Consider the following 15233-nt stretch of genomic DNA (forward strand, 5'->3'; position numbering starts at 1 on the left):
TGGGTGCTGATACAAAAAGGCATTGGTAAGAGAAATGGAAAATGAGTAAGTGGAGAAAATCAACATTTCCCTGGATCAATAGACTCAGGTTGTTAGAATGACAGTGCTTTCCAAAAATGATCTATTCAGTCAGTGCAAATAAAAATCCTATAGTTTTTTCTAAATTTTATATGGACCCTAAAACTTATACTACAATTCATATGGAAGCTTAAGGGATCTGGAATAGCCTAAACAACTTAGTAAAAGAACAAAATGGCAGGACATATACTTCTTGATCCCAAGACTTCTTATGAAACTATTTGTAGATAGGTAAGTTAATCAATAGAGCAGAAAGGACGGTCATTAAAATAGATCTATATGTTTATGGTCAACTGATTTTTTACAATGTAAAAGCAGTTCAGTGGAGAAAAGATAGTCTTTGTAGGGGTGGGGAACAATGAAAAGTTATAGGACCCAGCATCACATACTGTCCCTCAGGCACTCAGGAGTGATTTCTGAGCCATGAGGTGCCCTTGAGCACCTCCAGGTATGGCTCATAAAGCAAACAAGAAGGACTGTATACCAAAAAATTAACATTTGGGGGGGGAGATACATACTTCGTACCACAAACAAATATTAATTCAGAATTGATCATAGATATGAATATAAAACCCAAGGATATTAAATTTCTAGATGGAAGTCCTTGACTCTTGGGTTAGGCAGAGAGTTCTTAGATACACACCAAAAGAAAAATCTATAAAAGATAAATTGACTAATATATTAATATACTTCCTACAAAAGATAATTGGAAAATAAAAATCCAATTCATGGACTGGGGAAAATATTTACAAATAACATATTTGATAAATGTGTGAAGAATTTTCATACATCTAGAATAATATATAAAGAATTTTCAGTGTCAGTAGTAACTAAACCAAAGAAACAGTTTTTAAGTGGATAAAATATTTTAATGTGGGTTTGGGTGGGGTGGGGAGTACAGTTAGACAGAGAAGGGGCCACTATGACAATAATAGTTGGAAAAGATAACTGGACAAGAACTGGGTGCTAGAGGAGGTAAAATTATATGCATGATTTAAAATTTAAAAATTTAAAGGCCCTCCCGTTGATCATCGATTTGCTCAAGCGGGCCCAGTAACGTCTCCATTGGAGACTTTGTTGTTACTGTGTTTGGCATATCCAATACATCACGGGGTAGCTTGCCAGGCTTGTGCGGGCGAGATACTCTCGTAGCTTGCCGGGCTCTCCAAGAGGGGCGGAGGAATCGAATTCGGGTTGGCCATGTTGGCTGCGTGCAAGGCAAACGCCCTACCGCTGTGCTATCGCATGATAACCCTTCAGTAATAGTATTACAAACCATAGTGCCTAAAAGAAAGAACAAAGAGGGGAAGAGAGAGACAAGAAAAGTGTCTGCCATAGAGGCAGGCTGGCGGGCCAAAGGGGGCGATGGTGGTTACAAAGGAAAACTGGAGTGGAGTGAGTGAAATGGCAGTTGCTGTGCATCTATATTGTGCTGTGCTCTCATCACTGCAGCACAGCTTCTCTGTGAGCTTTATATTTCTCTACTATAGATGAGGAAGTCAAGTCTCAGATGTCATGAGGTAACTACCCAGTTCCCATGGCCAATTATATTTAAAAAAACAAACAAACAGGTGTCTTCCTTGAATGTTTTAGTTTCAAATCTAGAATCCATTACTTATTGTCTTACAGTGGACAAGCTGTGTAAATCAAGCACACAACAGCCAGTCTCTTGACCTCAGAATATTGTCTGGACCTTAAATTTATGTTGATATTCTGCCACCTTGACTCCACCCAGTTCATAAGGCTGCCTGTTATTTACTCAAGAGATGCAGCATTGCGTTCAGAATCAGCATGTTTCATTCTTCCCATTTTTCTTCTACTCTATTTTCTGGCACCTGCTCTAATATTCACATTTCCATTTTGATTCCAGGTGTTATCCAAGTATCTATAGGAACCTGTTACACTTTACCCATTTTTTTTAATTGGGATGGACTGTTTAAACTTAGTTTCTACTGCATGGTGTAGAAGTATTATGCTGGTTCTTGGGTAGATGACTTTGGAACTGAAGCTTGAACATCAGTTCTCCCTTAGAAGAATTTAGCTATTCTGTGTTTTAGACAACTTTGAGTATTCAAGACTAATAGTTTCTGGCAGAGGTTCTTCACTTTTAAGTTGTTATATTTGGAAGTTTGCTTATGTATAGTCTAGAGGGAAAATTATATGCCTAATACAGTCAAAAGTCCAGTTGGAGGACTAAGAATAAAGGATTCAGGCCAGAATTGGGGAGATCTTTTCAATTCTGCAAATGTTTTTTAGGATATAAACATTTACATGAATTTTCTTGTCTTCCATGAGTATCCTAAGTGCTCTGGAGAGGTTTTGCAAGCTGGGTTTTCCCTTCACTATGGAAACTGCTTTGGATCCTGTTCTTGCAGTGCTTTTCTAATATTGTAGGTTGAAGTCTACAAAGACTGTTTTCCCTGTGAGGTCTCTGGCAAACTTTTGACTTCTTGGCTGGCACTTGTTTTAACCATGAAGTAGAATCTATGACTTGGAGCAGATAAGGCATTTTTGTTCTCATTTAGAATAGTTGTCCACGAGTCTTTTTCAGAGAGGCTTAGAATTTCCTCCAGACCCTCTGTGGAGTGCTTGAGGGACTCACACTTACAGACTCTGCTGCTGTGCTGCTGTGGCTTCCTCACTAATTATTTAGAACAACTCGTATTTGATTTTCAGTGGAAACAATATGAAGAAGGCTTATATTTTTGCATGTTCATTTTCCCTATCCTAACAGGCAAAAAAACATTTAAAGGATCTTTTTCATTTTTGTAAATGGACAGGAAAATTAACTTATCCCTGAAGAGCTTTGTGATACTTAAGAAGTTAATTAAGAACTGAAGAAATATTACAGAAAGTCAGGCACTTGTCTGACATCACATAGGGTACCTCAGGTACCACCAGGAGTGATCCTCGGGCAGAAAGCAAACCCTGAGCACAATACATGCGTCCCACCACCACACCTCCTAAAAATCAGCCTGGTACTGCACTGTCATCTTGTGTAATGTGGGAACTGTTATGGTATCGATTACTTTCTTCACACTGTTTCCTACTGTGTGTGCTTGTGCATGAGTGTTGAGATATGTCTATCCCTAGATTTACATAAAGTATTTGTGAATGTAATTGTACTTTTCAGATAATAGAAGAGCTAGATAGTTCGGTTTTGCAGATAATTTTCTTATGTAAAAAGAAACACCTTAATTTAATCTTGTATTATGTATTTTTCTTCATATGCAATCGTATGTCAAGGTTGCTGTGTATCTTTTCTGAATTTGGCGTGACTTACCTCATCTTCTGGTTTTTCCCAGAGAAGCAGTCATGTTCTCTCTATTTTCTCTTAGGAGTCATCTATACTGCTGATATCCTTGATCGAGAGACAACAGGGTCATACTGGCTGACAGTGTATGCTACAGATCGGGGTGTTGTTCCACTCTACTCCACTATTGAAGTCTACATTGAAATTGAAGATGTGAACGATAACGCCCCACTGACCTCGGAACCCATTTATTATCCTGCCATCATGGAAAACTCTCCAAAAGATGTATCTGTCATTCAGATCCAGGCAGAGGACCCTGACTCTAGTTCCAGTGAAAAACTGACATATAGGATTACAAGTGGGAATCCTCAGAATTTTTTTGCCATCAATGTCAAAACAGGTAAGGGAGAAATTATATGACTTTATTAATTGATGGTTCTTAGGCTACCTAGAGCACTGACTGGCCCTTTCTCTTTGTTGGGCAGGACAGATGTAGCTCAAGCTGGGTCGTGTATGGGAGGTCATTTCTACCTCTCCTTGGAAATCCTTCATTGCTTGTCCTTATATAAGCTTGCTATATGTAATCTCCTTAAAATCTTTATCTCTTAACTCTGTCTTTTTATGATTCTTGTACTACTGTCAACGAAGGGCCAATGTTGAGAAGAACTTAAATTGAAAAATTTCAGTTGCTCAAAATATTTCTGATTTTGGAATCAAAACTTAATTAGTTGGATAGGATCCCAAAGCATTGGGAGATGTTTATTTGAATCCTTCTAAGATAAGTCTGTGCACTGGAAAAGTACTTTCCAGAGTGAACCTCAGAAGTTTCTTGCTTTCTAAGATTTATCTTTTTAGAACTAGAGAATAAAACTCAGAGTAGTGGTGAATTGAGTATAAATTAATTGAAATTTAGAGCCACATAAAAAGGACACGATTGCTATTTGTTGGTATGGACATGTTCATCTTTTGTAACAAACCGCTGATCAAGTTGGTTTTCATTGAAGTTGGAATATACAACTAAACTCAAGAATTTATTAAATGACAAATTCCCATCAATATGATTTTAAAAGATATTTCAAGTTCTTTTGAAACTCTAGATCATCTCTAAATGTTGGTGGACCAGTCATTTTGTTAAGCAAACTTCAGCATTTTATCTGTATTAAATCAGGATTTGACTTGCTTGTTGTTATAAGACAAAGGGTGGTTATCAGTCATTGATTGAGGCTGCTAAACTTAACGGTGAAAGCTTTAATATTTGAAAGTCCAAACTTTCTGAACTTACTGGGAAGTCAGTAAACAGTGTGGAGTGTTCTTCTAACTCTCTCTTAAGAGCAAAGAGTCTCATCGAATGTGACAACAAAAATGAATTTGGATAATTGAAAGGATAGAGCGTTCCACAGAGACAGAAACAGACCAAAAAAGGTCGCATAAAGAAGCTGGTACACAGACATATATTTTATACCCTGTGGAACTTTATACCTTGGAAGCTCTCCAGTGCAAGGACTCAGTGGTGTGGTGCTGCTCGAGGTCTGCAGGGCTGGGGTTCTCCAGGGCTGCACCCCACGAAGCTTGGGACGCCATGTGGGTCCAGCACATAAGGGGCATGCACCTGTTCTCTAGCTCTGCCCCCGTGTCTCCTAGGCTTTAATAAACCATTATGTCCTAGGAGTGATTTTAGCATAGCTTTTATAATTGCCTAAATATGTGTATTACACTTTATAATCCTCAGGTAGATGATTATACACTTATTTACTTACCACAAATTTATTGTGCTTGCTGATTTTCAAATAGATAGAATAGAGTTGTGAACTTAAGATATCTTCCAAGGCCTTCTAGGATCCAAGGTACATGAACTCAACAAGATAATTAACAAATATTTATGATATAATGCAATTGCAATAATTAAGATCAAGGAGCTCTCTCTTCATGGAATTGATGACCATGGTGGTCAGGAAATAAAATTTGAAGTTAGAAGGCCTGTATTTTATTTTTTTATTTATTTATTTTTTAATTTTTATTAGTGAGACATCATGAGGTACAGTTGTAGACTTACAAATTTTTGTGCTTGGGTTTCAATTATACAATGATCAAATACCCATCCCTCCACCAGTGCCCATTTCCCACCACCACGGATCCCAGTATCCCTCCTACCCCCCATCCCCCCCCATTCCACCTTGCTCTGTGGCAGGGCATTCCCTTTTGTTCTCTCTCTCTTATTGGGTGTTGTGGTTTTCAAAAGAGGCAGTGGGTGACAATCATGTTTGGTCTATAGTCTACTTTCAGCATGCTTCTCCCATCCTGGGAAGATCCTCCCAACACCTTTTATTTGGTGTTCCCTTCTCTATCTGAGCTCCCTTTTCCCCTAGCATGTGTGGTTGGCCTCCAAGCCATGGAGAGAAGTCCTGTATTTTAAATCCTTGCCAAGCACATTCAGTCTGGGAAACACCATAGACCATAGCAGGCAAACAAGTCTAATCAGACATTGATTCACCAGCATTAACATAATGGAATTGAATATGTCCGAGTTCTGATTTTTGGTGGAAAAGGATTGTTGCAGATATACAGGAGTCCTTACAAAAAGCTAAGCACTCTGCTTGGCACATTGAAGCTGCAAGGAAAGTTGATAATGTATCCTGACTTTTTAACTCTGCTGCTCATAAACATGACAGTTAAGCTTTTGGACCTCAGATTTTGACCTGGAAAATGAGAAGCCCTTGCTTACTTCACAGGGGTTGGTGATGAAGACAGACTGGCAGTATGTGCTTGAAGGCTTCTGACAAAATACAGAGCTCTCTAAAAATATCCTTACTATGTCCTCTGCCTGGGAGACTCGAAGAACCAAAGCAGGTGTAATTCTCATTAAGCTTGCTGCTCTGTTATGAAGACAGTGGAGCAATCTTCCGCCAACTTGACACTGTTTAAAGAAAAGCCTTAACTTTGAACATTTCACCCATCCCCCTTTACAGTACTTTGTCGGCACTGTTTATGTCAGTCTAATGTTTTCTTTAATGAAGTGGGAGGTATCAGCAACCAGCATGACTAGGGAAGATGCTGTGCTTTAGACTCTTTCATTCTTTCCTGTATGGTGGAACAAAGTAAATAAATATGTTTATGTTTAATAAATGTAGTTATTTCTAAATGTATGATAAATTATATTAAATAAGATAATAGATTAATCAAGATTAAAGTGATTAAGTTGAATGCAAACAATGGCAATATCGGTGAGCCATGGCCTGCAGAGTATAGCAGATATCTGGAAAATTCAGAAAAGGCAAGTTTTTTTTTGTTTTTATGCATATTGTTCTCTGCTAAGGCTAATTTATTTTGTTATTCCTATCAGACCTAGAGTCACATAGAGCAATAGTCTCTACACCTTCTTTAGTAATTCCTGTGGCTTAAGAAGAAAAACAAAATTCTGTGAGGTCCTTTTTGGCATGTAAAATAAGTCTTGATTGATTCTAGGCTGAAATACTGAATTTAGTTTAAATGCAGCCTCCCTGTATTTGAAGGCCCTAGAGTTCAGTAACTGGAGCCTACCCATTTGTTCATGTTCTAAGTGGGATACACCCACAAGCTGGTGACCATTGCCCCTGTGAGAGTGTCCTTCCATTCCTGGGAACAACATTCAAGCTCGCCCCATCTTTTGGTCATCAAACTCCCCTAAGGAACAGGAAAATTCTTTAGGGTTCCCAACTGTTTCTTTTCCATGTTCACAGTACAGTAAGCATTTAATAGTAGACGATTATGATCACGATCACGATCATCCTGTTGTTCGTCGATTACCTCGAGCAGGCACCAGTAATGTCTCCTTCGTCCTAGCCCTGTGAAATGCTCTTTCAGGGTTAGGAGAATGAGATCCATCATAGTTACTGGTATTTGGCATATTGAGTACACCACGGGGACTTTGCCAGACTCTTCTGTGTGGGCAGGATACATTTGGTAGCCTGCCGAGTTGTCCAAAGTAAGAACAAGATAATAAGATGTCACGTGGCCACAAATGGTAGACACTAGGTAAATATTAGTCATCCTCACTGTGTTGCTAGTTGTCTGTATTTCCCCCTAGAAAGACTTGTATAAGCTGCAGCCACATTGCTTCAACATGCCACTGTCCTTTGAAAAAGGTGTACTAGAAAGGCAGCAGTATCTCACCTTGCTGGTTGTCTTGTAACACCAAATCCTTCCACTCAGGCTTCTTTACTTTCACGGTGCTATTTTACACCCAGCTTGGTTGGTTGGATGAACTTACGAGATATGAGACAGTGTCTATACTCAGGGAACTCAACTTCCCAATCCTCTCTCATATAATAGAGTTGAATCCTAAGAGTGTAAGACTGTTCCTGGAAAATGGATCGTTATATTTGTGGAGTACAATGTGAACAGGACAGCCTGTCCCGAAGGGGCAGAGGATAGTGCCTACTAATAAGGGGGTTCATAAAAACCCTCACCTGATGTGGACCCTAAAGAATAAGCTCCTCTCTCAGGGGAGGCCAGAGAATGGCTTGCCTGGGGCTATGACCAGGCTGAGCTGACCTTGCCAGCCCCATAGTGCAACTGTGAAACTGGAGAGGGAACGGAAGCCATTTTGAAAATTTATCCTGGTTAGCATGTGCCCTTTCAACAGCCTGTATCTGTGAAGTGATCCCAGCTTCGTCCAGATCTTTTGGTAGGTGACCACCAGGGCAAGGGCTTTCCAAGCCCGTCTCACCCTTGCTCTCACCCTGGTATCTCTCCCTGCAGTTGAGTTGGAGTGAGCTCAGCTTTCCTTCATCTCTCTTCTTTGAGCAGCACAGGGTGTCCTAACTCTGTGTGTGTGTGTGTGTGTAAACACATATACACAAGTTGTTTTCTCTACCAGGAGGCTTGAGAGGAAGAGATCCATCCTTAGTGACGGGTCCCTGGGGTGTACAGGTTTTTCTATTAATGGAAGAGAGTTCACTTTTTCTTAGTTTTTTTTTTCTTAGTTTTTTCTTAGTTTTATTTTTCAGTACCACCTGTTTATTTGTTGTTTGTTATCAGATATAGTAGATATATGTTAACGGGAGGGAAGCCGTTCTAAACCATGATCTAAACCACTTGTGGTATCACAATGACAGTCGCTGGGCAAGTTTGTTCTACTCAGATACCTGGATAGAGCCCAGATATTTCACACATGTTGCATAGACATGTTCCATAGGTTCCATTGGTGCTCACTTTGCTTCCCCCAAGATCCCAGTGGACAGCACTGTCTGTAGCACTGTCCCCCCCTGTTATTAATCGATTTGCTCAAGCGGGCACCAGTAACGTCTCCATTGTGAGATTTGTTGTTACTGTTTTTGGCATATCGAATACGCCACGGGGAGCTTGCCAGGCTTTTCCATGCGGGTGGAATACTCTCGGTAGCTTGCCGGGCTCTCTGAGAAGGATGGAGGAATTGAACCCGGGTCGGCCGCATGCAAGGCAAACGTCCTACCCGCTGTGCTATCACTCCAGCCCCCAGGGGACAGAGAGATAAAATTTAGTAACTAAGAGGAAGAAATAAAAGCTGAGGAGAAGGGAGCTAACTACAGGGTTGTCATATTCTTGCTTCATGGTGGTGGAGCTTTAAGATTTAATTAGGAATTCAAAACGCTTTGTCCACCCCAGATTCTCCCCAAATCAATTCATCAACCTTGCTTAAGGTTTCTGATTTATGAAATAGAGGTGGGGTTAGGGGGTGGGAATGAAAATACCACCTCACTTTTATATCTTAAAGAAAAGAAATAGCTTATAAGAAAATGGTATGCCCAAAATGGTTATTCAGTGAGATAAGACTTAATTATAGGGTGGTTAATTTATTTTGTTTTTGTTTGTGCTCCACATTGTGACTTATCACTCCCAGTGGTGCTCAGGGGACCATCCGCTTCTGGGCCTCCTGCATGCAAAGAAACCAACCTCTCCAGCACTCTGACTCAGCTCTCCAGCCTCTAGTACATGCACTTAGACCTTGCCCTGTTTGGTGTAATATGTTTAAATCTACCTTTCCTTGAAAACAGAAGGAAACCTTGCTTCATGTATAAAATCACACACACACACGCATACACAAAGTATAAAGATACAAAGGTCAGTGCTTTTTCTCCAGAGTGGACATTGTAGAAACCACTTATTTCTGTGTCTGTTCCTTATCCCTCCTTAATGAAAAGCTTAGTTCCCCTGAATGGGTGGAAATGGCCTCCAGATGATGAGCTGATATTCATATGTACAGGCGCAAAGCAGATCATGTAGCCAATGAGTATGTATGAACCTGTAAATCACTGGCTCCTGCATTCAGCCATGAAAGGAGTCCTTGTCCTATAGAACATTAAATCGTCTTCATTTAATACAACAAGCCCAGTAGAACAAATGGGACTCATGCAGATTTATCACAGGGGTTATTTAAATTCAGCTGTGACCTTTCATCCCAGTGGACGTGTCCAGAGGAACAAGGACAAAAGGAACTTTTCTGCTCTGTCATTCTGTCCCTGGAAAGGCTCAGGGTTTCCCAGTTCAATCAACTCACAGTTCTAGTTAAGGTGGGCTGAGGGGGGTTGGGGGATCTGAGCATGGAGGGTGAGAGGGCTCAGTCAGGAAGGTCCGTGGATGAGGAAACAGTTTCTTTTCTGTTGTGGGCATGAGCCCTTTCTCTCTATCACCTGAATGCTAGTGGGGTGAAGTACTGACTTTCTCCACCACAGTACTATTTTGCACAGGGTGATTCTTTATCACTCATTCAGTGTATGATAAGATTCTTAGCATTACTTCTAACTTCTATGAGATTCCAATTAGTACCTTTCCCATAGACAGAATTTTCTCAAATATTGTGAAATGTCTCCTGGGGGAAAAATATCACTCCTTTGGGGGTTGGGGGGAGTATAGAGAGTAAGGTGCTTGTGGTTTGGTCTCCAGAACCCATATTGTCCCCTGATCCCAGTAGTAATCCTTGAGCACAGAGCCAGGAGTAAGCCCTAAGCACCACTGGGTGTGGCCCCCAAAACAAACAAACAAACAAACAAACAAATTCTGCCCCTTTGAGAACCTTGGAGTTATTCTGGACTCGCCTGTGCAGGGTTCTGCACCCCTTGCTGTGGACAGAGCACCCTGTGTGTGGAGGGCTGGCATTGAAGGGGTTTGAAGAGTTAACAAAACAGTGCACAGGCCCACATATCTGTATCCACGGAGAGAGATGAATAATCGAAATAAAATTAAAAGGGGGAGGAAACCCCACACTGCCTCGCCTTTCTTCCACACCAGGTGTTTTGAATTTTAAAGGCGCCATAAAAACTTGAAAGCAAATTCTTTGGGAAAACAAGAACAAAAACTTCAAACAGAATGGATGTGGATGAAGTTATCAGTTCTCAACTTCTTGGTATTTGGAGAGGATTTGGCTGGAAACACAATTCTCATCAGAGCTGGTTTGAGCAGCATTCTCCAGGAAGCCACATGAAGAGATTATTCCGAAGGCTCTGGGGTTTATTCCCTTGAAATACTTAAGCAGCTCCAAATCCTGTTCCTGCTTTATATCAACCTTCTGACTGATAAGTCGGGGGATTGTTTCGTCTCTGGAATAAAGGTGATGGAAAAGGAGAAAGGAGCCCTTTGGCCTGGGTGAGGGCCCCAAGCTCTCTGACTTGCAGTCTCCCAAAGGCAAAGCCGAGTTCTCCTCTGTGAGCCTCTGAGAATGGGCTGATTCCTGGTCTGAGACTGTGTTCCACGTTGCCATCTTCAGAAGCTTCTTAGACAAGTGGGAGTTGGTGTCTGCATCTGCAGTAGGAAGGAAACCTTTGACCTCCTACTAGTCACATTTTGATGGACAGGGCTGCTGGTTAGGCAGTAGCCTGGCTTTGATCCCTCTTATGAGACACGGGTTGGGCTCTGGAGTTCCTGTGACTGTTACTAGGGAAAATGTCAGAGGCTGGTTTTCTAGTCTGTGTTCTAGCAGGGCTATGGTGTTTGATGTCCCCAGGGCAGGATGCTGGCATTTTATTCCCTTTAGAGGAGCTGGTGCTGGTGCTTGGTCTCTGGCTGCCCCCCACTTCTCATCACCTGATTGCAGAGTAGGGAAGCAGCTGCACCCTAGAATCAGAATGCCATCTCACTGCCGGCATAACTGCTGCTGGGAATTACTGAGAATTATTTGGGAGGGTGATAGAATCACATAAATAAAACAGATGACAGACTCGTGTATATATCGCTAGATATATAAATAAAGAGATTGATTAAGATCATAAATTTCTCTTTTATTTCTCCTATCTGGACATTAATTCCACAGCAGTAATTTACTGCACTGGATTATTACTTTCTTCTGTTCCGAGAGAAACGGAATTTTAATTGGTACCACTGCCCACCTCTTTTCATTCTTGCAGTTGGTCACTGTTTGGGTGCTCCTGGTACTCTCTGCATGAATGCACTTTCCTCCTGGGCTTGAGAGGAACTGGGAAGAGCACAAAACCTCAGAGAGTATGTCTGCTTTGTGCCCTTGGTCTGCTCTAAGCTCTCATTACAGTGGGGCTGGAGGCGGAAGTGCCTTGCTCAGGATGGTCAGTGCAGAACTAGAGTTGGTCTGATTACTGGCCTGTGATACAAAAAGTAAATGCTACCAAGTCTGGAAAATGTGAGCCAATTTAGCAACTATGCTAATATTAGAACTTTGAAATACTGGAAAATCTTTCAGATGACTATAATCACACTCGGTAAAGATGAGTACATTGAATGGCTTATTCCTGTACCTGGGATTTTTCCCAAGTGACCTTATTTGAAAACGCGGTCTTGGTGACTGGGATCAGGTGCAAGTGGTTGGCCCTCATCAGTGACCGGTGTCCTTTTGAGAAGAGGGATTCAGACACAGAGAAATTGCCCATGTGAAGGTAGAAGGAGAGATGAGAGTTATATGCCCCTAAATTAAGGTATTCCCAGGGTTTCCAGTGACCACTGGGAGTTAAGAAAAGACCTCCCCCTAGAACCCCCGGAGGAAGCCTGGCTGCCCCGTTGGGTATTTCACTGTTGATTGGCATTCAGAGTCCTTCACACACCAGGCCATCACCAGTCTTGTTCATTTTCTCCATCTTTTAAAGCAGATCATCTGGAAGCTACTCCTCAAAATTCTCAAATTTCCATCTGAGAAGTTAGGACAGGATGGAGTGTAGTTTCATGGTTGGTCTTGAGTTTTAGCTTTGTGGTCACTTAGTAGACTGCTGGTCCCTTTTGAGTGACCTTTTCTGACATTTCTATAAAAATGCACACGTGCTGCAGAAATTTCTGTTTCCATCCATGTGAAGTAGACTGTTTTAGGAGAGGGTATGGAACTTTCCCCCCTGTGTGTCGTGATCCACAGCAGTCTTGTTACTTACTATGTAGCAAAATGACACTAGTATGCAACCTTTGCCAGCACGGTTGCAGCTGGTCTGCTACCTGGGCTGAGGGGTCTGGGGAGTTCCATTTCAGAGCTGGATTTGAAGATCTCTGTCTCCCAAACCTAGAATTCCTTAGCTCTATACCACCTCTCTGAGCTTCTGCCTCTTCCTCTGTGAACATGGGGATAATTACCGCCACTTGTGATTGGTTAACAGGGTTAATGTATTCAGAGTGTTGTCAAGAGTACTTAGCCTGCAGTAATTACTTAGTAAACAGTGATGTCATCTCCATGTCTGCAGGGTTGACCGCAGCTAATAGGCTGTCCACACTGCATGCAGTCCTTAGGCAGCTGGCCTTCTCACACTGCAGGCAGCAGCATGCTTACCCTGCAGGCTCATCTCACCTGCTGAGACCTATGTCCACTCACCATGTTGACTCCTTAAACATCATCATCTAGATGAGGGCTTCTACTTTCTCTACTTCTTTTTTTACCCCAAAAATGTTCATGTGACTCTGGGTATCGTGGTGCATAAAATAAGTATTCATATAAAACATTTCCTGGTAATAAATCATAAAGAAATTTTAGTTTTAAAGTAAACTTTTTGTTGCACAACCCCTTCTGGGGTTATGACCAAACAGTATTTCCCAGGTGGACACCATCGCCCCTAGAGGCGCAGGATTGATGGGGGTATTAGAAGCCTCAGGTAGAGTTGGGAGGGGGGGCGTCACTTAAAGAAGGTAGATTTCTTGGGGGTACTTATTTTGTTTCTGCAAGGGAGATGGTGGACCACATAAGCTTGTGCATTTCCAATATGAATTGAGCTGTGGAAAAGTGAACTGTGATGGGGCTAAAGTGAGTCCTTTGTTCGACACCTCGTGTCTCTCTTTATTTTAGAACTTTCGGCTTCCAATGAATTAACTACGAAGATGCCTTCCAAAGAGTGCTAGTAACTAGTGGCTGGGCTATCCTGATTTTAGTTGAGCTCTTGCCACTATTTCTGTAGCAATGGACAGGTCAGTTTCATTTCTGCAGTCCTCAGAATCCTCACATGTGACTCAGAAGAGTTTGAACAAGAATTGAAAACATTAATATGTGTCATGTGTGTGACTACTTTATTCCTGCTCCCACGACAGAGATCATTGATCAGTCAACTAATGATCAATTGATTATGAATTAATTATAATAGTCTCTACATTATGCCAATATCAGGTCTCCCTTTTAATCCAGCACTGATGTGAGAGTTGTTATTCCTGAAGGCCCTTGAGAACATCTCTTCCCCAACAGCCACAGATCTGGAAATAGTAGGGAGCTTTAAAGGGAGGAGAGAGGTGGCTGATGGGGGAGATCATGTGGAATTCAGTTCACGAGACTTCTGGTTCTGAGAGGTGAAGATATCTTCAGGGGTCTCACCAAGTAGACAGACCTGTTGAAGGTAACTTTGGAGCCATTTACCCCATCAGAAGCCCACATCTTTTCTCTTGAGTACTGGTCCTCAATCCATTCCTCCTTGTCACTGCACCAAGATTCTTTCCTCTCAGAATTTGTGATTGGGATTCTAAAAGATATTTGGGGTGGAATTGAGAGGTTGTAAATCTGAGAACCATGGGTGAATATTTGTACTCCTGATATTCATAAGCTGAAGACTAATCCTCAGTGTAGTGATATCTGAAAGTGGGGTCAGGAGGGAGTAATGGTGTCATTGGGGTGAAACTTCATAAATAGGATTGATGTCCTTATAATTATTTCCTCTGTCACGAGAGGGGAAGGGACTCTCACCAGACACTGAATCTCCCAGCATCATGACCTTGTCTCACTGTCCAGCTTCCAGAAATCCAGAGAGACACTCTGTGGTTTGTGAGCATCCTGTCTCCACATTGGTGCAGCAGCATGAGAGAGACAGTCTGTGGTTTGTAAGCATCCTGTTTCCACATATAGTTCAGTGGCTGGGCAGGCTAAGATCCTAATAGCAGGCACATTTCACTGAGAGGCCGACAGCCTGCAGGCTTTCTGATGCTGGCCCAGATATTAGACTCCATGCAGCCTTTACCAAAAAGTCCACTATTTCCCCACTAATAGTGCCTTATCTTGCCATCACATTAGAAGTAGGTTTCTCTATGTATGTGTGAGGGCCATTATAAACTATTTCTATGGAAACAAGTCAGAAGAGAAGCTCAGAAAAGAAGTGTTCTCACATCCTCTCGTGTCTGTTGCCCAGCCAAGGGTTAGTGATCAGGGAGAAGACAGAGGCAAATACTTGTTTTTCAGACCATGTCACTGGTGACATTTTCATCATTACTGAGATCCTGTGGATTGTGACTTAAAATTCTATCATAGTCTCCAGCACAGGCTTGGATTCGACCCTGGCTCTGCAACAGTTCTTACATGGCATTTGCTGCTTTAAATTTTATCGCATGTACAATATAGGAAAATTGACTAGTAATTAATTAGTGACTCGTTCTGTTTCAGACAATTTTGTTCATCCTTAACGTGTTGAGTTAGAAGTAGTTCTCTCCAAAGTGACCCTGTGAGTCACTCACATGCCTGTCATATGGCAAT

General features: G+C 41.7%; 1 protein-coding gene across 11 annotated transcripts in view; it reads left to right on the forward strand.

Annotated features, from left to right (window-relative positions):
- FAT3 (FAT atypical cadherin 3) overlaps positions 1-15233 on the forward strand; it is a 270819-nt gene that overhangs the window by 93285 nt on the left and 162301 nt on the right. For all 11 annotated transcript variants that reach the window (XM_056115175.1, XM_056115176.1, XM_056115178.1 and 8 more), the window contains exon 3: positions 3417-3731. In XM_056115175.1, coding sequence (XP_055971150.1) covers positions 3417-3731 — 315 coding nt within the window. The remainder of the gene's footprint in view (positions 1-3416; positions 3732-15233) is intronic.

Source organism: Sorex fumeus, unplaced genomic scaffold (assembly GCF_029834395.1).
Source record: "Sorex fumeus unplaced genomic scaffold, SorFum_2.1 ptg000028l, whole genome shotgun sequence".
Taxonomy (NCBI): domain Eukaryota; kingdom Metazoa; phylum Chordata; class Mammalia; order Eulipotyphla; family Soricidae; genus Sorex; species Sorex fumeus.